The sequence below is a fragment of the Hippopotamus amphibius genome, chromosome 6 (assembly GCF_030028045.1).
Source record: "Hippopotamus amphibius kiboko isolate mHipAmp2 chromosome 6, mHipAmp2.hap2, whole genome shotgun sequence".
NCBI classification, from domain to species: domain Eukaryota; kingdom Metazoa; phylum Chordata; class Mammalia; order Artiodactyla; family Hippopotamidae; genus Hippopotamus; species Hippopotamus amphibius.
In genome coordinates, this window is record NC_080191.1 from 36,203,891 (window position 1) to 36,230,044 (window position 26,154).

Sequence of the window (26,154 nt, forward strand, 5' to 3'; positions counted from 1 at the left end):
TATAGTTTAGAAGGAATATTGACATGATCAGGGAATGATAAAGGGAGTAATAACTAAAATTTTCTTGCCTTAACCATGAAAGAACATCAGTGTAACTCCCTGTCCAGTATCTGATTATGAAGAGAATTGCATTACTATCAGCAGGCTGAGATGAAGAAAGTAAGAAATGTACCCTGAAATAGCCAAATGAATGGATCAACCTATTGCATGGCCTCAGGCTCAAAAAAAGTGTTCATCTTATGAAAATGGTTGTGGTCTGATGGGCAGTGCATTGGATTTGAAGTGGAAATCAAAAATAAACAGTTTAATTTCCAGTTCTACCAGTCATGGTCTCTGAAATCTCCTAGTCTTTACTTTTTCTGGGACCTTTGATGTGCCTTCTTAGAAGCTCAATTTTCATATCTGTAAATTGGGTAATGATTTCTGCTTCCTCTACTCTCTAGCTTTGTTGTGATACCAAATAAAATACTGTATATGCATACTATTGTGGATTTTAAAGCAGTCTACAAGTGCACAACATTCAAACATACTTGCCATAGGTGAAAGGCATCCAAGTAATGTACAAGCTATACTATGTTATTTTAGTTCAGTTAAAAAGAGGACAGCTTATCAATAGGCCAATTTCATGGCATTTAAATTTGGAATTTCATCTGTTGTAAATTTATTCCTAACTACTCTGATTCTGTCTTTGAGGAAACTTTAATAGACTGGAATATATGCCAAGAGTATATAGAGTTGGAATCTCTCTAAGAATCAAAAGCTGATGAGAAACTTCCCCAAACTGTGAAAAGCGTGTTATTGTTTTGAACTATTTCCCACAAGAATGCAAGAAGTGAGCCAGGACCAGTAGTGGTGCTGATGTGCTCCTTATGGGTGATACGTAGGAGTGAGGGATCCAGTCTAAAAATTCCTTAAGGACAAATAGTTTTATAGCATACATAAAGTTTTGTTTTAATGCTTTTAAAATGCCAATTTCAAAATAAATAGTACAAAATTATATAATGTAATTATATGAGAATTTACTATGATCAATAGGCCAAAATGAAGGAGAGAGTCCTCACTTCTCCCCCTGTTCTTTCCACTGCTAACAACTGTTAACAGTTTGGTGTGTATCCTTCCTAGATGTCATTTGTAATGTATATGTGAAAACACGTATAAAGTTTATTATGTGTTCTTGCTTTTTCACAAGTGGAATTATCCTCTGCATGGTATTTATGATTTGCTTTTTCATTTATGATATAGTCATTACTTTTCCATTTCAGTATTGGTAGAATTACATTGTTTATTTTCATTGTGATTCAGTACTTCTTTGGAAAGTCGGTACTCTACAATTTATTTAATCATGTCCTCACTGATGGTTCTTTATTTTCAACTTTTAATGATTATAAACAATGCTGTAATGGACATCTTGTACAAATGTGTTTATATTCGTCCATGAATATTTCTGTAAATAAATCTGGTAAGATGAATCACTAGCTGAAGGATATACATACTTTTATTTTGATATGTACTGGCACAGAACTGAGTAAATAACCAATAAAAAGATATTTCTAGGGGATATAGAAGTTATATTAGTTTATATTAGCTAATTTTTTATTATTATCACTTATATTAGCTCTAATCATATCTGTGATATGACCAATTTAAGAAACTTTAAAATGTAATTTCCAGTACTTGTATATTAGTATCATAAAGAAGTTCTATTTATAACTAGCAACTTCCAGGGCCATGGGAAAATCAAATATGTCAAGAGCCTTTTTAAAGTTGTCAGAGTAGATTTCAGCATGTCCCAGCTTGAGTCCCTCAGATGCATAGTTTTGTACATTCAAAAAAAATCAAAAGAAATTATTAAATATCAAAACTTCCATTCTCTCCCTTTCTCCTCCTCTCTTCTCAAGAGTCTCTATATAAGAGAGTCAACATTGACACAGTAACGTAAAGCTCAAAATTGAATTTTAAAATGTTTTGGGATTTCTGAACCTAATTAGTGAAAATCCACAAATGGATTACCATTTTTAAAGTTTTAAAAGTTTATTGTCCAAATAAGGAGGAAAAAACCTCAAATGATCTAAAACAATAAGCTTTGTTCCCTGAAACATCATCACACATAAAAATTGATATGGTTAGACTAATAACATTTTGAACTGACAAGATTTTATGAGGATCATGCTGAGTAAAAATGTATAATTATTTTGTAAAGAAAGCCATTTATGGGATTTCAGATTCAAAAATCAAGAAAAGTGAAAAAGTTTTGTAATGTTTACTGAAAGATAATGATTAGTATACCATAAAGCATCTGGATTTTAGATATGATTTATATGACCTTTGAAGTCAGACCTTTCTCCACAGATGACTTTACTTTTGTCATCAGTGCTATTTTGTTTAAAGGCTTATTTATCCTCCATCAAATGATCTTTCTAAGGCTTTTCAGCATGTCTTTTCCGATTGGTTGAGAAATCTTCTTCAAGGAAATTAGTATCACGTGTTTCCACAGTCTTTGGCATTTGCTATGACTTAGAGCAAAGGCAAAATATGCAGGGAAATGTAGAAGGGAGCACTCTAGAAGAATCCAAATGTACCTAATGTCTTCTCATGCTGCTGCCTTATTGCCTTTAATAAAAAATAGCTTCTGAATTGCAAGGATATTTTTAAGCCAGGAGAATCAGTATGCTCCTTTAGCTGGACTTTTCAAGGACACTTTTTGAATGCTGAAATGATTAACAATATCTGAAGTGAAATTGCACAGACTGTGGTGTGGTAATAGTGGGTGGGAATACATATTAGTCTAGAGGCCCCTGCTGAGTGCAAGACGAAAACCTCCTTCCCCTTTGTCCCTCACCGATGGTGGGCCTGGGATTTCAGAAATAATTACTTCCAGAGCACTTGTAAAAACAAATGACTCAACTTTTTCACGGTGCTTGTTCTGTTTTGGGAAGTTTGTCTACCAGGCTGTTAAATTGGGACATTTACCAATTTAATAAAAATATTTGCTATCTTTTTGAAGACCTCAGAGTCTTCTGCAAATACACTTTTTTTTATTACAGACCTCCTTGATACTGTTGTTTTCCATATATTTTTACTTACTTTGCATATTTGTATTTAGCCTGAGTCATTCCTGTAGAGTAACAACTTTTCATCCTAGCTCTGTCTAGCATTATCTTCTCTGTGTTATCAACGTTGTGCCTGCTATTCCAAAGGTCTTCCCCGAACTTTACATAGGCAGAGCCTCAGGACAGCTGGAGTAAAAGCTGAAAACTCTGGAAGGAGGTACTAACAAATAACCTCAAATCCAAAAATTGTATGCTTTAGAAACATAAAATCATCTTGTTAGTGAAGCTCTAGAGTAAATCTTCTAAAAACCATTATCAATCAGTTTTAAGAAAATTATATCTGGAGCCTCTGAAAACTATGGAAAAGGCTGTGGATTAAAGAAATTAGAAGGCAGTAGCAAATTGTAAATGACATATTTTGAAATTATAATTAAAATTAACCAGGGTCAATTTTCTGAGGCATTGAGCTACTAAAGATCTATAAGTTACATAAAATCTCAAATCTTTCTGAGATAATCGCTTCAGTTGAGGTAAAGGAAAGTTATCTTATTTGCTGCTTTGCTGTTTAGACTAGCATGAAAACAATCAAATTTGTGATTATTACTAATTACTATGTTTATTGCAAAATTATGGTTAACTCAACATTATGTGAAAAAAGATTACTAAATGTTGTTTTAGTCTTTCCTTAAACTTATAAATAGAACTTACACATTTCCTAAACCAATTAATCTCTACTTGAATATGCAGCTGAATGTCCTATGAAAACTTTAGGCTTAACTTTATGTAATACTTTCATCATGTAAACTGATAATTTATAAATGATTAACAGAATATTGAAGGAAATGGGTTTTTTCTCCTAATCTCATTTATACAGTCAACATTTATAATGTGCTTTTGAAAAGATCTTATATCGGAGGTGCTTCCCCACTTGTCACTTGTTCCTTCCTGAGGTCGCACCAATACAGACTTCTGTGTTTCCCCTGGGCAATGGGTTTGCATTCCCAGGCGCGCCCATGGGAAAACGTGCTCATTATCGCAAACACAGCCTTATTAACACTTGTGGTCCAAAATGAAATTTCAAGAAAATGGGACTCAGAATGCCTCCATGCTGTTCTTTGCTTCATGCCTTTGGAAATCTTTGGGAGGCCTAATAGCATTAGACAGAACATTGGAAAGCAAAATTATATATGAAGTTTACAATCAGGTTTTTCCCAAATGGTGCTTACGTGAACATTTGTAACTTATGTTTTTGTGGCAATCGAACGATCTCGGGGTTTGCAGGAGAGGAGTTGTGTAGAGGATTTGTCTGTGGCAGGTGCATTCTGCTTGGGTTGCCTGCTCCAGCTCACCCACACAGCCCCACCACACACATTCACTGTCGGACTGTCCCAGCTCTGTCACTTCCAACCTGTTTGCTCTTGGACAAGTTCTTTAACCTCTCTGAGCCTGCTTCCTCATCTGCAAAAATGAGGAAAATAGTAATTCCTTCCCAACCCTGAGGATTAAAAGAAATACACTCAAATGATAAAATCAGCATATACATGCCTATTTTTAAATTATTACAACTTAAGACATTCTAATTCATGTGGTGTTTTCTTGAAGTAATAGTTATATTTTGGTTAATAGTTGAGATTCAAAAGCTTATGCCTAAATTCAGATGATACACCTTGATAAATTGGTTATAAATTTTGAAACCAGAAACATTGACCATCTTTGTTCTGGGCTATCTTTTCAAGGCTATTTATACAGTGAACAGACCTGGAAAGTGGTGATAGTATCTCCCTGGGAAGCCAAGGGCCGGTTTGCTTACAGCCTTGGCAGATATAGATGGTATCTCCCCCCAGAGCAAAAGATTTGGGTTGTTTACACTGACTTCTTCATCTGTAACACAGCCCACTGGAGTGCTGATATCAGCTGGTCCTCATTGTATCTCTCTGTGTGGTAAAATGAGGCTCAGGGACTGGCATCAAATATGCTGATGTTCGTGCTGCTTCCTGTGCTCGGAGTGATAAAGACCGTTTTCCTTGTTGTTGGGGTCTCATATATTCTGCCAGCATCCAGGAAACTGTGTCAGTCTAAATTCTTATCTTACAGATAAGGTAAAAATCAAAAATCTCAGATCCTTCACAGTTTCTACTAACAGCTTTACTAAGATATAATTCACGTACCACAAAATTCACAAATTTAAAGTGGGCATGTCAGTGGTATTTAGTATCTTCACAGAGTTGTGCAAACATCATCACAATCTCATTCTAGAACATTCTCAAAAAGAAACCCAATATACAACAGTAGTCATTCCCCATTCCTGTCCTTCTCCCCTTCTCCCTGGCTGTGGGGGGTTGGTTAGCGCATAGGAGGGGAGGTTAGAAACGGGAGAGCAGTGAAGAGACTCTTGCTGTACTCCAGGGGATAAATGATAGTGGTTTAGAGCATGGTGGCAGCAGTGAAGGTGGTGAGAATTGTCTGAAAAGAAGATATATTTTTAAAGTAGTGCCAATAGGATTTCCTGACCAATAGTCTCTGCCAGGAGGATTTGCTGATGGGTTTTCCATGAGGTGTGAGAGAATGAGCTGAGTAAAGGATCAGTTTGCAGTTTTTGGCACGAGTGACTGGAACGATTGAATTGCAATTAAGTGCATTAGGGAGGATTGTAGGTGTAGCAAGATTTGATGAGGAGGAACAGGCATTCAGTTTGGGGTATGTTAAGCTTGAAATGCCTATTAGACATTATGGTGAGGTTGAATAGGTAGTGTATAGTATTCTAGAGTTCATATGAGAAATACTGTTGAAAATATGTGAATTTCAGAATTTTGAACTGTAAGACTGCTTGAAATCACCCAGGAAGTACATGAAGACCAAGAAGAGAAACAGTCCTACAACTGAGCCCTGAGGCATTTCCATCTGCAGAGGTCAGAGAGATGAGGTAGAACTAGCAAAATCAAAGAGCAAACACACAGTTTTGGACAGAGAGATTTCTCACAAGAAGTTTGCAAGCATTACATATTCTCTTTGTTGCAGGATGTGAAAGTAATCTTTTGGGAAATGTGTACTCAGACGTTGGTGTGATTTATATAATAAGCAATGGACTATTTGATAATTCCACTTGATTCCTAAGAAAACTAAAATGTTATTTGTTATTAAAAAAACAATATCAGGGGAAAGGGCTCCAGACTCATAAAAGAGAACTTGATTGGGGTTTTCCAGGAAAGGTGTGAAAAAGCACAAGCTTTGCTATACATGAAACAAAAGCAAACAAACTAGTGTATACTGTTTAATGTCCTTCAAGCTCCACATTCCAAATTGTTATATCATATCTTAAGTACCATATATTTAAAGATGTATCACAATGGTACATTCTTGAAATAAGATCTGAAGGATAAACTCTGAATTTAGAAACCTACTCTGAAAAAATTTTATGATATAAATTGTTACATTAATTTTTGATTCTGGCTTTTGGCTGCATTGGTAAAACTTTGAAAGACATTTATTTTTAAGCACAATTTCATTTCTGTATCTTCAAAGCCTTGCCAGTCAAATTTTACACATTGAGAAAAAGAATAAAGCATCCAACACATCATTCATATTTCCCCTTCACCAAACTGTGCTAGAATTCAAGATTTTTTTTTTTGGTAAGACTAAGGTGATGCCTTACGTGATGCCAAACATCTGGGTGAAACAGAAAAATATAGTCAGTCATCAGTGTTTATTACTATCTGGATATTTGATGTCATGGAAATGATAAATCATAATTAGCATTTCAATTTGTCAAACAGATGTTCATTGAAATACAAACACAACCTATTCCACCAGCTGGAAGGACATTTTAAGTGACCCGTAATTGTTCTTCTGCTTCTCAAAGTTAAAGAGAAAAAAATATTAACATAATCCATCCAATGATGTGTAAAGATAAGGTTTATTACTTTGTAAATATGAAAATTTACACTGAAATGATAATGTTGAAATTAACCTGTTTTGTTTTAATGATATTAATGACTGAAAACAGCAGCAGGCAGAACTATAAATTACATTTAAGATTCAAGCATAGTGTATATTTTTGTCAGGTTTTCTGTTTTGAACTCTAAGTCTTTTTTTATGTGACACTGACATAGTAAAATCCTTTCCATCGTGAATGATTATTTGTCTTCAGTGTACTACAAGTGTTTCATTTGATGAATGAAAAGATTTCTCAAGTAAACTATCTTTGGTAGCCAGTTTCTTTCTTAAATGTTTAGTATTTCCCTACAGCTTTCTGTTGTTGATTCTTTAGAAATACTAAAGCTGTAAGGAGCCCTGTAATTCTGGGTGTTGGAGGAAAAATGTGGATAGGCTCTGCTAGCTGTACCCTTCTCTATTTCCAATTTTAATTTTTTAAATTTCTATCCTGACCTTTAATTTTTGTGACTTATTTTTATTTTTACCAATAACTTTTGTGTTTGAAACAGTCTTCCACCTACCACTCAAAAATTTCAGGAATAAAGGAAAACACAATGAGTATTAAAATGGTTAAGGAAGAGGCACTATTGTTGTAAATAGAACACTCCAAAATAGTTATTTTGAAAGAGCAGCATTATTTGGAGGTATAAACTCTGGAATGCTTATTTTAAAATTATTCACTAGTTTGTTGACACATATGTATTATATTTTTATTTAAAGAAGAAATGGTATTGGTGGCATATGTGCACTTCTGTAGAGATTATGTAAATTGATGATGATATTTATAAGAAAATGTTTTCATTTCTCTTTGTTAGTGCTATCCTTTCTTAAATATACTATTGGAAGGAAATAGGGGTTTATAGTTGTGAAGGAGGAGATTCAGGTAAAAACAGGGTGGTAAATTGAAATTGAGAATTAGTTAAATTTTATTTAAGATATGACATACTTTTGAGACCCAGTAAAGGGACTTTAAAGAAGCTGGAGTATAGATGTAGCAGTTAAGAGGAAGGACTGTTTCTGCTGGAGTAAACTATTACTAGATGATGGAAAGGTCATGAGATAAACCAGTGAAAGAGCTTGATTATGATAGAGAAGAAAGAGAAACAAACAAAAAAAGGTGTATTATCAGGAAAGAAAGGAGTGAATATTGATAAGATTTTTCAGAAAAATCTACGAATAAACCCCAGTCCATACTAATGCCATCATAGGTGTGAGATTTTTCAAAACCAGCCTAGTTCATTGTGAATAAAGGTGGGCTTTGGAGCATGGCCATTGTGGTCCCTGGGCCTGTGATATGGAGTGAGTTGACTGGGATAAGAAAAGTCTGTACGTCTTCTTTCTGCATAGGTAATCAGCCCAACAGGAATGCCTGTAAATAGGATTTCAAAGATTCTTATTTGTGTCTCTCAAAAGACTAGGCATCTAATAAGGAATGGCATCTCCTATTAATGAGTCTATGTCTTTAATAAGCACCTTATCAGACTTAGAGATACTGAAGATGGCAGGGATGCTGATAGTGGTGGTACACGGAATTCTAGAGGAAAGATACAGGGAAGTCTGTGATGAGAGAGAAAAGGTAATTTTGGAAATGGAGAGATTGGAAGCATTGCATTCTGGTCAGTGAATATTCACTGGACTTATTGTGTATTTTTATTTCAAGGAACCAAGTTCACAGCTGTTAGAACTACAACAGCAATGTAGATAATCTTGACATATGCTTATTTTTAATATTTTATAGGTATCGTTATTATAAACTATCTCATAAAAAGATTAATGTTAGCTTTTTATTTTGGAAATAAACATAGTAAGAGGAAAGAAGAAATGAAATAGTCTGGTTGCCATTTCTTGTTGGAGCCAGTGAAGAGAGAAAACAAACCAAAACATTCTTAAGCCCAACAGTGACATTCATAACAATTTTCCTAATTTAACTCCTTTTCTTTTTTGCTAAGGAGGAACAGTTGTATCTTTGTCATTAATAGAAAAGGGAACAGTGCCTAAACAGCCTATTATAAATTCTTCTGGGAAAGCATATTACAAATAATTGAAAACAAACCTGATTCTGTGAACTTGGCAGCAAATGTGTAACAGAAAGCAATTCAGCCTGGGCCCCTAGATGATTGATTAAATGTTTTATTCCCTTTACCTTTCATTCACGCTGTGTTTGTCAGAGGAAAGAGAAAAGGGAGTGTTGCAAAACAAAATCCACTTTAAACAAATAACTTAGGATAATGATCAATGACCTCCAATCAGCCGTTTATTCATTTTTCTCAAGTTTTAATGTCTCTGAATATTTGCTATTCTGCTTGGGTTCCCGCAGAAAATGAGGACCTAAATTTCTGCACCCCCCCCAACCCCCCAATAGCTAACCAACAACACGAGCTGTATTTGAGCTTTGAGGGCACGGCCCTGCAGCTTCCTGTGGTCAGTTTTTAGTGTGAGTCCAGCAAAGGAACAAGAACACTGTGTACTTGGTAAATCTACAGAAAACGTCATCTTCTGGTTGTGTGGGAGGAGAGGTCCCTTGGTGCATGCTGTTTCTTTGAAGGGACTAGAGATCTGTTGGTGCTGTACAGATGTCAGGGGTGTGAGGAGTCAACATCTTACAAACCTAGTAAATAAATGATTATGATCCAATTCTGTACCGAATAATGGTAAGAACCTGAATTTAGGCTGCTGTTGATGTGGACCGTGTTTGTTGTTGTTGTTGTTGATGTTCAGTAAAGCATGTAAAATTAACACCTAACCTCGTCAACAAAACACTTCCTAAAAACCTTGATATTTTCCAATGACATCCAGTCATCTGTGCACATTACAGTGCTGTGTTGCAAACCTGATGACTTCAACGAAATTTGAAGTATAACGGCACATTTGTAGAGAGTCCCTTCCTATAACAGATCTTTTTTTCTTTTCATCTTTCTCTTCTCACAAACCACAGCCCAGATATTGGTAATTCTACAGCCTCCTCTTCCTGCAGCCATTGTGTTGGCACTTGGTCACCTACTCTGTCCTCAGCCCCAAAGGCAGAAAGATCAGGGGATGGGAATATAGGCCATCCCCAAAGCCTCATTTCCGGCATGGAGCTGAAGGGGATTTGAGCTAGAAAGTCTTCTGATCATTCTTTCTCTTAATCGCTTGTGTGAAATTGAATATGAACAAGGAGGCAAAATGCAGGCTCTTTCTTCTTGATAGTCTCCCGTTGAAGTTCCACTTTCCTAGTATTTCCAGAATCAGCTCTCCATTGTGGGTGGGAACTTTGTCATTACTAATTCCATTGTCTGAGGCTGTCCGGGTTGCTGTTAGGGAAAGGTGGCAGCACATCCTGCTTCACAGAGAGACACACAATCATTTGTGTTATTTTTCTTCCTCTTTCAAGAGTAACAACAACTAACACTTGATAGTTTTTCCTGTGCCAGGCATTTTCTATTCAGGTTGCATGCATTATTTTTTTTATTCTAGCAACAGCATAAAAAGTAGGTATTATTGTTATTACTTGCATTTACAGAGGAAGCTGAGGCACAGAGAGATTGTCAAGTGCCTAAATTCACAAAAGTAGCAAATGGCAGAGCCAGACTTTGAACCCAGGGAGTCTGCTTCAACATATATGATCTTCAACTGTCATTGACTATCTGAACACACACAACACATCCACACATACTATCATGCAAAGCACCAGAAATGGTATTAACCCAAAATAGAAAAGCATATACTGTATGTACAAACATCTTTGTATTCTTACATACAAACTCATTGGTACTCAGATATACAAGCCCACTGAAATAAAAATCTCTCCGTTTTCTAAGTATAAAATTTTGTTCCATACAAAAAAAAAAACCAACTTATTTTGTTAATTGTTTTACTCTTTGTGAAATGAAAAATCTTAGGATTGGAGAGGTAAAACCTGTAGTTTCCTCTTACAAAGCTAGGCTAGAGACCATATTTAAAGTAAATGAACACATGATTTTACTTGAAACCATAGAAACTTGATCAACTGTGGTTGGACAATTTCACTCTGAAGATGAAATATAATGAAGCAGGGCAAGAATAAAAACCATAAGAGGTGAGTGGAGAGTAAGGAAAGGTATGAAGACACCAAAAAATTAATAATGTGAAAGCAGAGAGAGAGAGAGAGAGAGAGAGAGAAAGGTGGCAAAAGAAGGGAATATTCACAGAATGAGCCTGTCCTTGTATTGATGAGAGTGGGCAGTCAGTCGGCACATGTCAGAGGGTGGGGCATGCAGGCAGTCAGCTTGGAGACTAATTTGCTCGCACATAGGTTAGGGATATTAGAAATATGCCTAGCCTAGGGGGCATGCTCAATCCTGAGAACCTTGTGCTATCTTCAAACCCAACTCAAAGTGTTAGTATGTCTCTGTCATTTAAAGTCTCTGACGTTGTTTGAAGTTGAACCTTTCTGAATATTAAATTAGTTGAGATTGCCAATGACCATCCCCAAATGCTATTTTATATAAATAGGAAAAATCAAATTAATGTATTCTTTAACTTAATTAATTAATTTATTGGCTGCATTGAGTGTTCATTGCTGCACTCAGGCTTTCTCTAGCTGCAGTGAGCGCAGGCTACTTTTTGTTGCCGTGTGTGGGCTTCTCATTGTGGTGGCTGCTCTTGTTGCAGAGTGTGGGCTCTAGGTGCAAGGGCTTCAGTAGTTGCGGTACTTGGGCTCCGTAGTTGTGGCTTGCAGGCTCTAGAGCGCAGGCTCAGTAGTTGTGGCGCACGGGCTTAGTTGCTCCTTGGCATGTGGGATCTTCCCAGACCAGGACTCGAACCTGGGTACCCTGCATTGGCAGGTGGATTCTTAATCACTGCACCATCAGGGAAGTCCCAAAGTAACATGTTTTTACAGCTTTCATTTATATACTTGCAACACACACACACACACACACACACACACAAACACTCTCTTCTCTCTGAGGAACCCTTGAGTCAGAGAATGAGAATGAGAGACTGCATTTCTTTTTCAAACACACATCTAGGTTTTGTTCCAATTAAATGACACAGGATCTGGCACTGTATTTAGACCTCTTGCTCCAAGATTTTATTTTAATTGTAAACAAGTGTTCCCACACGGGAACTGAAAACAAAACAGGAAAATGTTGCTTAAGTTTTCCTTTGTGCTGTTATTACATGTCTTTCAAGTGTACTGATTGTTCTAGCCTACTAATGTAGGTCATTGTACTCTCAGTTGCTTTTTTTCTATTCGGGTCTGTCTCTAACATCTCTCCACAGTAAGGAAGAACATGTTAGTTTCACAGATATTCATTTTTTGGTATTAACATATTATTTTCCCCTTCTCTCTATAACTCGAGATTTTAGTACTTCCTACTTAGTAGAATTCGCCGTAAAGTTTGAAATAGCTTTTTAGCATGCCAGTGCATGGTTTTTACTTACTAACATGCTTAAATACTAAACCTGTCACAACCAGTTTCATTTATTATGATGTTAGTAAGACCTTAGGTGTTTCTTTTCAGAACAATTGATGCTTTGGCCTTCAGTTCTTGGACAGGTTCTGGTTCTGGTTTTGATTAATGTAGAGCTTTGCTTCCGCTTACCAGGAGGATCTCTACTGATATGGATCAATGCCAGCAAGTGTTGATCAGGTCTGGGACTATCCGTTTGCTTAGTGATCCTCTGTGCTTTAATATACTTCATTCTTGCCTCTTTGCAGGAGGCCTGGACACCATCTGACCTAGGGGTGGGTTCTGAGTGGTAACCTGGGGCATGGTAAACAGTTTACCCAAGGAAGTCTAGAATGGATAAAACTAGTAGGATAAACCTTATACAAATTCATGAAGAAAAGCCAAGAGCTGGGGAAAGTGAACAAGCTAGATAACTCCAGAGGAGCAAGAGCAGGATAATAAAGAGAAAATGAAGTTAAAATACTGGTGTTGGTCACAGATTGAGGGAGGGAGTGCATGGAGAAGATTGTCTCGCCAGCAATGAGTTTACTGTTGCTAGAAGTCTTCACATAGAGCCTAGGTGACCAGCTATTATTCATTCAACAAGTGCTTACTAAACCCCTTTCTCTGAGGTAGTGAAATGGTGAGCTGAGGATCTCAGCCAATGAAGTTGGACTAGAATTGGAACAAATCTTGACTATATGAATTTAGCCGTACTTGTTAAAATTTCAATGTCTGTTTTCTCTTCTTAAAAAAAGGAGATAATAATTACACCAATTTCATGAGGTTGTTGTATGCATTGAGTTAATACTATATGAGGTAGTACACACAGATTATATGCAAGAGTGTCTGGTATCCAGTAAGTACACAATCATAACCACTATTGTTTTTATATGTAAGCTCCTGTATATTGCAGAGAAATTTCTAAAATAGCTATGAGGTTGGAATAGATGACTAATGATTTATTCTCTTAATCTATCTTTGGTTGAGGTACACCCAGAACCAAATTTGGAGCAATGCAAATGTTTGAAGAGAGTGAAAGAATTTTTCTTCTGGTGATTTTTCCCTCATGGTCTGCTCTGAAGCTACTCCTCTTAGAGTCTTCCCTTGCTGTGAATTTCAGATGATGTCTATATCCCTATATAGTCTTAGCTTGACAGCACAAAGATTTAGTAATGACGTATTTGATAAAATTTAAATGAGACGCTCCCAAAAGAGATTGAGAAAACCTATTTTGACAACTCTTCTTTCATCCATGTGAATATTGTGTACTTTAACTGGAGGAAGAAAAACACGAACAATAAATTTAAAATTCCCAACTTGGAGTACTTTTAACAATTATTATTTGAAAATAATTATAAATTTTAAGATAGATGTAAAGTGAGATCATATGTGTCAAGGTCCTTTTAGAGGGGAAAAAGGGTGATATTTACATTTAGTAATTTCCTATTTTTGAAAATTTCAGGAACTCAGTTGTCATTGTTTCTTTTATACATCATGACCAGTGGGGTCTTCCATTCAATTGTGGTGGATTACATGCCACTCATCTGGACATGTTTCAGATGAAACTAATCTAAGATCAAAGAGCTTAGAATTAAATGCTTTGCTGGATTGCTTTGACTTGTACAAAGCAAGAAGGCCACCAGAAACTTTTTGAAAGAAGGAACATACCAATTTTGAAAATTTGAGAAAATTGGAACTCCTAAAGCAGTTAAGACTTTGCTTCTATTTTTGAGAATTCCGAACCACTTAGCCCTTCTGTGTGTTAATTCCATAAGAGTTAGAAAGCACTACCACATGAAATCTGTTATTGGTACATAAAATAAATAGCTCTGAATAACTCTGATATAGAGAGATAGAGACAGAGAGAAAGAGGTGCTCTTCTTTGACCAAGAGAGAAGCTACACAACCTTTGGAGCACAATGTTTTAAATAGTTTCACTAGGAGAGGAGAAAAAAAAAAGATGACAAATACTCAATGAAGAAAACTGATTTTCTTATTCTACTGCAGTTTATTAATGACCATTGCTTTGACAGTGATGAATCGGTGTCAATATTTCATGTAAGGAAAACCTTTCATCCAGGAATAACAAATTCAACAATTGTGATTCTAAAGAACAGGAGGAAAAGCAATCTAAGTTTCAGGGACAATTGGAACCAAGTAGGTGTCAGAAGGGAAATATCTTATGGGAGTTTGAAAGACCTGTTAAGACTAAGCTCAGGGTAAAGTTGTCAGTGATACAGTCATATTTGTTAAATAGTTCATTAAGCTGACATTCCTTGTATTCTTGGAATAGATTAGTTAAGGAAGTTAATGCCATTCACAGTCTTTGACATTTTATATGTTAAAACATTACTTTTCCAGCAGTGCAGTAGTCATCAACCATGGAAGCGTAGTAGTTGTTTTGGTTGGGCTTATAAACTTCTAATGGTAGCGTGATGTTTATTAGGGAGCTTCCAAAATAATTCAGTACACTACACTCTGCATGAAAAGAAAATCTTTCCAGTTCTATTATGTAGGAATATTGAGGCATCTAAGGATATACAGGTATATTACATTATTTTTATATTCAAAAATGGCTCTACTAAATAGTGACTTAATTTTTGAATGATTTATCCAAATTTGGGGGCCACAGGAATCCCCATGTAATATTTTTTCGGTACTTAAATTATTATACCTGTAGTAAGATTTATTGAATCTCATTATTTTAGCAAATAAAATCTATGCTAAAAAATTCTTAATGTACATCCGATAAATGCAATTAAAAACATAGGTGAAAGATATACAAAGTCAAATTTTAAATGATATACACAATTCAAAAACTGTGAATGTCTGAAGAAAGAGTTAATTTGTTGGAAATTCTATCACAGTCTATAATATTTGGGCACTGATAATGATTTGCTCATTTAACAAATAATTATTGAATCTACTATGTGCTACTCACTATATTAATCACTAAGACTATATTGTAAATAAGACAAAGTTTCTACTCTCATTGAGCTTACAGTCTAGTAGCAGATACAAGCAAGTAAATGGGCAGTGATAATAGTGGAGGTCAGAGGATTCATAGGAAGAGCTCCTAGACAGGACATGGAGGTATTTATGGAAGGAAAGAATCGACATCTTAGCTGAGACCTGAGAGATATATAAAGTATATCTGTACTAATAGGAGCAGTAGGGAGTCATAAAACATGTTTGACAAAGGGCCCAAAGATGAGATAGATCATGACACAGAAGGGCAAGTAAAAATGATTCAGTGACCTGGAATGCAGTAAGCATCTGATAAATAGTTTTGAATGAATGAGGAACTGACTAAATGAATGAATGAGAAATACTGAAGCATGAAGGGATGGACCAGAGATAAAGCTTCGTAAGCATGTGTTTTAAGAGTATTTCATTTTTTGATATACAAATGAACAGAATTTGAATTAATAAAAATAATCATAATACAAGTCATTAGTTGGAAGAAATAACAAAATATGGGGAAAAGGAAAATGAAAAGAGGACTTCAATAAACTGTGCCTGATATAACTGGAAATAATGGGCTAGAAAAAGATTTATATTATAATACCCCATTTCCTCATGAAGAACCTAAAGAACCTAAAGAACTCTCTAGTCTGAAATGTTTAAATATTTTATTAACTTGTATTATAAATGACATATTATGTAAGTTTTATTATTTATCCAGTGTGTTTTTATTACCCATTCATTAATTTTCATACATTCGTGTATTTTCATATTTTTAAGACTTTAAAAATATTACATTGATTTGGAAAGGTTGTAAAAACTGCAGTGAAACTTTTCTGTTAAGGTAAGTAAGAAAGGTTATTTTTCATTAATTATTCAGTTACATATAGTAAAACTAGACAATCCATAAAGATAATAACACATTTAGTAAAAACTTTTCTTCTGGAAGCCAGGTACTCTGTAATTGTTAATTAACTCTATCAATAGTTATTGCATGTCCATAGGGTTTAAGGAATCTACTCTATAATTTAAATATACTCTATTGTGTTTTCATGGATTCTTGTGTAAATAGCACATCCAATTTATAGGTTGGATTATGAAATAGAATATGATTTTCACAAAGAAGGAACTAACCAATGGGTAAGGTCCACTTTGTTCTGGCTAAAATTAAGTTGAATAGTTCTGAAGTTGAAACATAATGTCTTATGACATTTGGGTGTCCTTCTCAGCTGAAAATAGCCTGTCAAAAGGAAACTTAAAGTTAACTAAAGTTTAACTAATATTAACAAATGTAGTAGACCTAGATGTAAGGAAATTGTGGATGAAAGCTGTTAATGCCTAATTTTCTCTAAATCAACTTAATATGCTTGGGTAGAAAATGATATGAAGGATTACTGACTTTAATTTCATTCTGTGGAAATACCATCCTCAAAGATTTACTCATATAATAACAAAAATCCGATTACTTAATCTATGAAATTGCTTTTCAGGTAGGAAGCTAGTTGAATTTGCTAAATATTTGGAATTTACATAAGTTTCTTTATTCAAAAATTCTTATTTAGCACTCTTTTTTTTTTTTTTTTTTAAGATAATATCCTGAATTCTGGGGATTATGTCAGTTAACAAAAAAGATAAAAATCCCAGAACTCTTGGGACCTATGTTCTAGAGAGTGGAGAGAAATCATCCACAAAGTAAATAGGTAATCATATTCATAGTATGTTAGAAGAAAAGTACTGTGGAGAAAAATGAAGCAAGTAGAGGAAATAGTGAGTGCCAGGATGATGTTTGCACTGTAATTAGATAGTCATGGAAGGCCTCACGGAGAAGGCCTCATCTAAGCAAGGTTTGAAAGAAATGAGAAAGTGAGCATTGCAATATCTGGGAGAATAACATTCCAGGCAAGGGATCCCAAGTTTAAAAGCCCTGAGGTAAGATCCTATCAGGCATGCCTGAACAAAGATGGCAGCCTGGCTGGGGCAGTGAGGATGAGGGAGAGAGTGGAAAAAGAGCTCCAAAAAGTCATTGTTTTCTCCTTTGGCAGTATTATGGGGTAGGGGTGGGGTGGTGACATTGCAAATGTATAGGATCTCATAATTCATTGTAAAAAATTTGGCTTTTATTGGTAATGAAATAGAGAAGCATTGGAAGGTCTTAAGGAAAAGCATGACATGACCAGAGTTATATTTTACAAGGAATATTTAGAAAGCTCTGTGAAACAGATGCTGACCCCAGTAGAATTTGCAAGCCAGTTTTTGAGGCACCAGATGATGAAGACAGAATAAAAGCTTTTGCTCCCCGTCAGGAAATAATGACTTTTGTGTAGTTTGCTAATGATGAATGTGAATATGGGATGGGGCTTGAGATGGGAATGGACCTCTTTTGCTATAGTTTATCACTATTTTCATGAAGTTGATGGCCAGCTTTTACCTCTTGCATGTAAGCTATTGAAGAGGAATCTCTTGGCAGAAATTATTGAAGATCATCTGGCAAACAGAATTAAAGAAAACATTGACCAACTTGCAGCATGAGTGAGATTTGGCTTTGTTTGGTCCACAGTATTTTAAATTGTTAATATTAAACTTATGACTTTTGTTTTTAAGGAATACAGAGTATAAATTGATGGAAACATTTACTAAAAACTTAAAAAACAAAACCAAAAAGGCAGCTGCTATGTTGCAAATAGACCCTAAGGAGGTGAGAATTGTAGAAGGAAGATGTGTTCAGATCTTTATTGCAGTGCAGAGGTGCAAGATGAATGAAAGCTTGGGCCAAGATGGTTTTGGTAGAGGTGGTGAAAGTGGATGCTGGATATATTTTGAAGGTAAAGCCAACAAGACTTGCAGAAAAATTGAATGTAAGAAGGAAAACAAAAGCAGGCAAGCATGACTCTAAGTTGTTGGTCCTGGGTGGTTGAAAGGCTAAAATTATTTAATGAGATTGGGAACCCTGGGGATGAAGAACAGGAACTCAGTTTGAGATATAAGTTTGAGGTACCTATTGGACAGTCACATAAATGGATCAAGAAGACAGTTGGATTCTGTATCTGGACCTTAGGAGGAGAGATCAAGCCTGGAGATATAAGTGTGGGAGGCATCAGTATAGATGGTATTTAAATCTGTGAGCGTTGGTGGGATCCCTGAGTGTGGAAAGAACAGAAGACAAGGCCAAGGACTGGGTGCTGTGGTACTCCAATATTAGAAAGCTAGAGAGGAGAGAGGGTAGTAAGTAGAGAGGGGGATTGGGAAGTGGTAGCTGGAGAAGTAGGAGGCAAAGAAAGACAGTGTGGTGTCCTGGAAATCAATGGAGTAATCAATTGTTTCAAATGCTGTTAATAGACCAAGTATGGTAGAGACTGAAAATTGATCATTTAGGGTCTCCTATTGACCACCCAGAGCCAGAGTCAGAGCCTTTGTTTGCCCTGTGCTAGAAACACAGTGACAAATTGTGGCACTGTCACCTTTTCCTAAGCTTCATACAGATCACCCCATTTCTCCAAATATGTGCTTTGTTTTTCTTTCCCCCATGCTGGGTAAAATACAAGTGATTAGGTTAATTTTTCAGAGTTATCACTGTGATCTTATTCTTCCTCTCTGAATTAATATCACATTAATCATGATTAGATTTAAGAGGTTCCACAAGTCTCAAGCACTCATTTATATACACATTCTTTGACCACACCTATTGATAGCTGAGCTCATCCTACACATATGAAAATTATTGTTCTATCTCCTGGTGTCACCTTACTTTCAAATTGTTATACCAATTTCATTGGCATACTTAGAGATTGATAAATTAAAGGGGATTTTAAAATGTTCATTAAGTTGTCAACTCCATCCACTTCCACTACTCATTTCAAAGTTTCTTATACTTATTAATGATCCTTAAGTAGCCTTCATTCCCCCATCCATCCATTTACCCAATAAACTTGTATCATTGGGGAGGGTATTAGAAATGTAGCTCTTCCAGTAAGCCAAAGCAGATGTAGTAATATGAATAGAAAAACATAATAATAAGGGACGATTATCTATACTAAAAATTTGATTATTTGCTGCATAAATCATGTTTAAATTATGTTCTAATTATCAAAGTAAAAATACCATAGAGGCCCCCAAATCTTATCCATCTGCAAGGGAAACATGATTTATATAGTACTCTTACACTAATAAAAATAATTATTTGTATGGGTAGAGTGTAATGTTGATTTAGTCATTTGGTCATAGAAAGAGATATCTCTCATGAGTTTTTTTCTCTTTATTTATCTGTGAAAGCTAATTTCAAAGATGAGTGTAAGTTTAAAATCTAAAAAACCGGTGGTTAATCAGGCTGATATTTTCAGTTGGAATGAGTTCCTTTGACAGCATGAACATTATATCCACCAAAATATCTGTAATGGAAATCATTTCAGAAGACACTAGACTGCAACAGACTTCCCACGGCCTCGCAGCAAGACAGTGGTGGTCTTGAGAAATGATGCTTTTCATCTTTTTGAAGACAGACACCCTCCAGTTGTAACCCCACAGGAAATCAGGAAGTACGCTAAACTGTCCAGTGGACTTGGAATTACGTAGCAAAGTGCCCGTGGAAATATCCTATCCAATATTACAGTTTATTTTGAAGGAGAGTTTTTTTGAAAAGGAAAAAAAACTACGGAAGTAAGCTGCACACAACATGGCCAAACAGCTGTCTGGTCTTCTGTCTCGAAAACAGCTTGGGACTAACTATATTCATAAGATCTCTTGGCGGAGTAGCTTGATGAAAATACCAAAGCTGTGAGGAGAAGTGTTCTTTTGCTGAATCCTTTCTGTAGCTATTGTATGGTTTATTAACCTAAATGAGAACATGTGCATCATTTTTTAAAGTTCCTGTATGTTTAAGTCAGGCACTTACTGATTCCATGTCCAGCACAAATACAGTCCACCATAGCATTAACACCAAATAAACCTTAATAATTTTCAGAAATCTTAATTCTAGACATGTTCTGATTTTCTCCTTTCAAATAGCATTTTTAGGAGCAGTCAAGTAAGAGCTTGATAAGACAGAAATTTAAGCATGAATTCAAGGGCACTGGTAAATTTTTGGATGCTAAAATTAATCTGTTAGGGGAGCCCAATTGCTTCATACATCTATTTATTCATTCTTTAACATTTAATGGATACCTTCTTAAGTAATTGAGACAATTTGATTTTAAACACATTTCTGGCTCACCTGCTAGATGCCAGAACTGTGGAATACACAAGATCTACCTTACTCTTAAAATTTTCTACATCAGAGGGAGGATATTCAGTATTTTGAGATTCGTTATTTTAGGAGACCTTGCATTTTATCATCCTCAAATGTTGATTAAGTGAATTTATTTTTTACTAAGTATCCGAGGTAGGTTCAATTAGCTGGGGTATTTCACATTTTTATCATGAGGCATTTTGAGTCTATTTTTTGTGACATCAGAGTTAGTTTCTCATCTCAGAGTTTGCTGTATTTATTCCTCTAGTGACTCACTTTATTGGCAGTCAGTTTGTAAAATGCTCTCGGGGATTATCTAAATGCAGAATGTTAGGAATGGAAACACATATTGCCTCGCCTGTCGAAAAATGTAATTAACACACATGATATATCATCTTGCAAATGTGGATGAAAATTCCAGTGGGTGGCCTCCAGCCACAGTTCGCAGTGCACTTATAGACTGCCGTGTTCCTGAATAGCTCCCAGCCCAGCACAGGACTCCTTTCTTCTTGTATTCCTATCTCTTTAGCCTCTTATGCGTGCGTACAACGCTCTGTGTGTGTATGTGTTCAAAACCTACTACTCAATTTCCATTGCTTTAACAATTTTAATTTGATTTGGTTTCTTGCATAGGTAGTAATGCATTTACAAAGTACAAAAAGTGAAAGTACTTTTTATATTGAGAGTTTCCTCATTCTTTTGTATGGTACATATAATTCACTGTATAGATGTATAATTTATTTAACCATCTCACATTGATAGATATTAGATAGTTTCCAATCTCTTTTGCTATTACCAAAAAATGCGGCAGGATTTCAATATATTTTTACATATCATTAATTACATGTTAGTTAATGATATATATGGATATATATAAAACATCTGTAGCACAATTTTTCAGAAGTGGAATTTCTAAGTGAAAAATTCTGTGCACTTGTAATTTTGATAGTTATTGATAAATTCACCTTCATAAGGGTCTGTGGCATTTTACACTCACACCTGTGAGTATATGAGAATTGCTGTACCCCTTTAGTCTTGCCATCAGGGAGTATTAGCAATATTTTAGGATTCTGACAACTTGAAAAAAATGGGAAAAGTTTTTTAGAGTGATTTGATTTAACAGTTCTGTTTCAAGTGGGGTTCACTATCTTATCAAAAGTTTAATAGCCATTTATATTTCCCTTTCTTTGACTGGCCATCTTAGATCTTTTGTCTGTTTTTGTGTTATGTTGTTGGTATTTTTTTCTTGTTGATTTATAGGAGTTCTTTAGGTGTTAGAAAAATAATTCCTTTATCTGCGATAGAAGTACTTCTTATTTTATTCCCCATTAGAATTCTCTGCTCTCATGAAATCCCTGTGAGAGCACGTGGGCCTCATGCACCTTTGGAGGGTAATTCCTTAACCATTTCTCCATTTTTTACATGGAAAATGGTATGGTTAGATTTGATCTTTTCTGGTGTCAATTGCACTAAATTATTTTCCTAAAAAATTTACCATTCTATCCAGATTTTATTATATTTTCATAGGGTGTATTTTTCATTGAATGTGTTATATCCTTGGTAAATTTTTACTTTTCTTGATCTATTAATTACTAAAAAGCAAACAACAAAAAAACCCAACTTACTGAAATTTCTCATTGTGCTTGGAGATTTGTGTAGTTTTTCTTGTAATGTGTCCATTTTTGCTCTCTATATTTTAAGACTATGTAATTAGATGCTTTCAAGTTCAGAATAAAAAAAAATTAAGTTCCTGATGGTTTCTTGTTTTTGTCTGATAGTTTGTAACTTTTTTAAAACTAAGTTTTCTGATTTCCCACTAATACCACAGTCTTAAATAATTTTAGGGCACAATAATTTTCAGAAGAAGAATGACTGATTTACGAATTTATGGAAATTCTAGGAAGGTCAAGTAGATGCACTGCCTTGGAACAGAGAAATATGAGTAATTGCAGTATGTGGAAAACACCTAAAAATATAAGCAAATAAATTGCATGTACGTGTACTAAAACCTTCATAGAATTCCTCAGTAACTTCACTGCTTTCCAGTGAGTAAGTATGAGCCTATATCTGCCTAACTGGGAGCAGAGGAGCTTAACTTTATTTTTCTAAGAAAAATTAAACAAGACCGGATATTTAATTTTTGGTAACCTTAATTGTTAAATGATTTCCCACATTGTGTAGATTCACATCTCTTTGATCAACGGGAGACCGAGTGCTGATGATCCCTCTCCTGAACTGCTAGAATTTACCTCCGCCCGCTATATTCGCCTGAGATTTCAGAGGATCCGCACCCTGAATGCTGATTTGATGATGTTTGCTCACAAAGACCCAAGAGAAATTGACCCCATTGTCACACGAAGAGTAAGTTACGATGAATCTTACTGGTATCTGTGAGTGACATTGCATCAGTCGTTTTAATTGTCTGTTAAATAATTTTAAAAGACATTTTTCAGTGAAAGAGTGAAAGACTTTAAATTCCACAGATCTTCCTTTCTTTAAATCCAAGCTCTGCCACTTATGAGATATGTAACATTTATCAAACTTTTTAATATTTCTAAACTTCAGTTTAGAGATCATAATGCCTAGTTCATTATCTTAAGTTTGAGGACACTTTGGGTGATCTGAACTGCTGTCATAATTGGCTTTGGGGGGTTACTACAGGAAGTCAGTGGGCTTTGAAACATTTTTGGTTGCAATCCACACTAAGAAATACATTTTATATCATGACTCAGTACACAGAGGCATGCACACATGAACATGCCCATGCGCACGTACATCACATCACGTCCTGATAAACTTTAATGTGCACAGACTCAGATGGTGATGGTGGGGAAATGCAGATTTGGATTCAGTAGGTCTAGGCCAGAACTGAGAAACTGCAATTCTAACAAGTTCCCAGGTAATACGGATGTCACTGGTCTCTGGACCGTTTTGTCTCATTGAATAATTTAGTTTTATGCTTCGTTAATGACTCAAGGCACTGCTAGTTCAAAAGAGCACTGGTATAGGGAAAATGTGAGTGTATATACTATTTTATTTTCCTTTATGAATTGAATATCAGGAAAAAATGGTTATAGCATCCTTTCAACAGATCATTGAAAACAGGCGCTAACAGAAGTGTTTTTTTCCAATGTTAAAGAGGAATTTGAGAGATTATGATGTAGGTGATCAGCCCAGGTTGCTATGAGTGATAATTGTGCTTCCTCCTATCCACACCCCACCACATTCACTCTCTTATGTGCTGCTACACAACCAAGACATTATTACCAAAAGAGTCAGTTCAGCAGTAAATCCATAAAGCAAATACATACTAACACAATATCTGCTGACTACAGGTGGAGGTGAAAAGAGGATTGTAGGGAGAAATTGAGATTGTGAGATAAAACATTGCTGTACAATGACCCTACTAAGGGTAGACTGTTGCCACTAATTACCAAATTGCTGAATCTGCAGGTTGAATATTAAAGGGCAGTGCTTTTAACAATTCCTGAGTACCCCTCACATATTTTCTCTTCTCATTACTTAACCCATACTTAACCTCTCCATCATTACAAAATAACTTTTAAAGTTTTGTTGTCCCCATACAACACATGTTGGATGTTTTCGTGCCTTGTATTTCCAAACCTGAGATAATTTCACCTTGTCTTATATTTCAGTACATTGTAAATTGTCTTATGCAAAAGTAATCATTATTTTAGAGTGATGTTTAAGTTCTTCACTCGTTAAAAAATCACTTTTAATTATAATTTTGGCATGACTTAAAAATACATACCAAGGAAGACTGAATAATTTTGAAGTGAAATTTCATCTTTCCTGACAGTATATCTATCAGAGAAAAAAATCAATGGAAATAAATGTCTTCCTTTTGTCATCTTTTGCAGAAGGGGTTGGGGTGCGCATCTATTATGTATAACTTCATTGTACATTAGCCTTTAAAATAGTGCAGTAAATTTCTATATATTAATATGTTTTTTGAAAGTACTCAAGTTCAGTAAACACTACAAATAAATTTAAATATATAAAAATAGGATATTGAATTTTAGCTCTTCATGACTTAGAAATGAAGCATTACACATTTATATGTAAAGCACATTTCCCAATTTTAAAAACGTCTACAAAACTACTGTATCAGCTTTCTGAGCAACCACCCCTATTTGTATCTGTATTATTAGGTGATGAAGTTAGTGAAAAGCAGACTTTTATGTCTAAAGTAGACATAAACTTCCTTGCAAGTTACCATAGTGTGAGTATATCAAGTAAGATAAAGTAACAAAAATATTATAAAAGATACTATATGTAAACAACCAAAACAAACAGAAAAGTTAAAAAAAAAGTAAAAGAAGTAAATTGGGAAAGGGAATTTGTACAGGGAGCTCAGATTTGTGTCCACCTTTTTATTCTCACTAAATGTGTAGAGTTTCTTTTTTTTGTGTAAATAATTGGAATAATAGAACTATCTACCATTGAGATGGTTATTTGGATTCCATGAGATAATATGAAGTACTTTCACAACTATAAAATGAGATATACAAATTAATTAAAATTTAAAAATAGTCCAGTTCTGTCATTACAAATAATCTTTTAAAAAAGCTGGATAGATGAAAATAATTAGAAACAGTCCTGTGTTAACTCAGATAGGAAAATAATTGTATGGACATTTTAACATCATAATGAAAAAAGAAGTGTTCTGCATATCTAGTTCACTCCTTACATTATATTAAATCAATCTTGTAGTTAATTACTTTTCATTTTCTTCTTGATATGTTTAAGAAATGTGTTGTTATGAGCACTGTTTCCCCTAAATTTGTTGATTCTTTTCAAATCCACCAAGTAAAACAGTCTGCATATGATTCATGAACATTGACTTTCCTATAATGATAATAAAAGAAGTTTTCTTTCTTTCAACTTTCATGAAGAATTATTGCCCTTCCTCCCCCTGCCCTATAACAATTTGCTCTCAATAATAAATACTCCAGTATTTGTACTGTGTACTTTGTACTTTGTACTGTCTGTGGGAAAGAAATGTCTAAAATGCCCACCTAACATAAATTAGAGACATCCTGTCCCTGGGCTAGGATTTTAACATGAGGAGTTACAGGGTACTTTTGTGCACCTGCAGCTGTTCTCTAGTGCTTCAAACTAAGGATCCAAGCAGAAAACCAAGTTTTTAATGTTCCCTTTTGTTCCTTTCACCTTGCAGTAGTCTTAACAGGATATCTCTCTGGATTGCTTTTTGCAGTATTACTACTCGGTGAAGGATATTTCAGTTGGAGGGATGTGCATCTGCTATGGTCATGCCAGAGCCTGCCCACTTGATCCAGTGACAAATGTATGTATATTTATAGGATGTTTAGGTAAAATGAAGCTCTGAACTGCAAAATGCTTCATGAGAAGCTTTGCTGACAGGGATGCTGGGAATGGGTGTCAGGTCGCCACTTAGACAGTGTAACAGAAAGCCACGCCAGGATGAAATAGAGCTGGCAGTTAGGATGATAGACTTTGTTTTTTTTTTTTGGGGGGGGGGTACACCAGGTTCAAAGGATGATAGACTTTGAATGCAGCCATCACA

The 26,154-nt window shown here is 35.3% G+C and overlaps 1 protein-coding gene across 1 annotated transcript in view; it reads left to right on the top strand.

Moving 5' to 3' along the window:
- LAMA2 (laminin subunit alpha 2) overlaps positions 1–26,154 on the top strand; it is a 604,135-nt gene that overhangs the window by 218,245 nt on the left and 359,736 nt on the right. The window contains exons 5-6 of the mRNA XM_057737971.1: positions 22,767–22,946; positions 25,825–25,914. Of these exons, the coding sequence (XP_057593954.1) occupies positions 22,767–22,946; positions 25,825–25,914 (270 nt within the window). The remainder of the gene's footprint in view (positions 1–22,766; positions 22,947–25,824; positions 25,915–26,154) is intronic.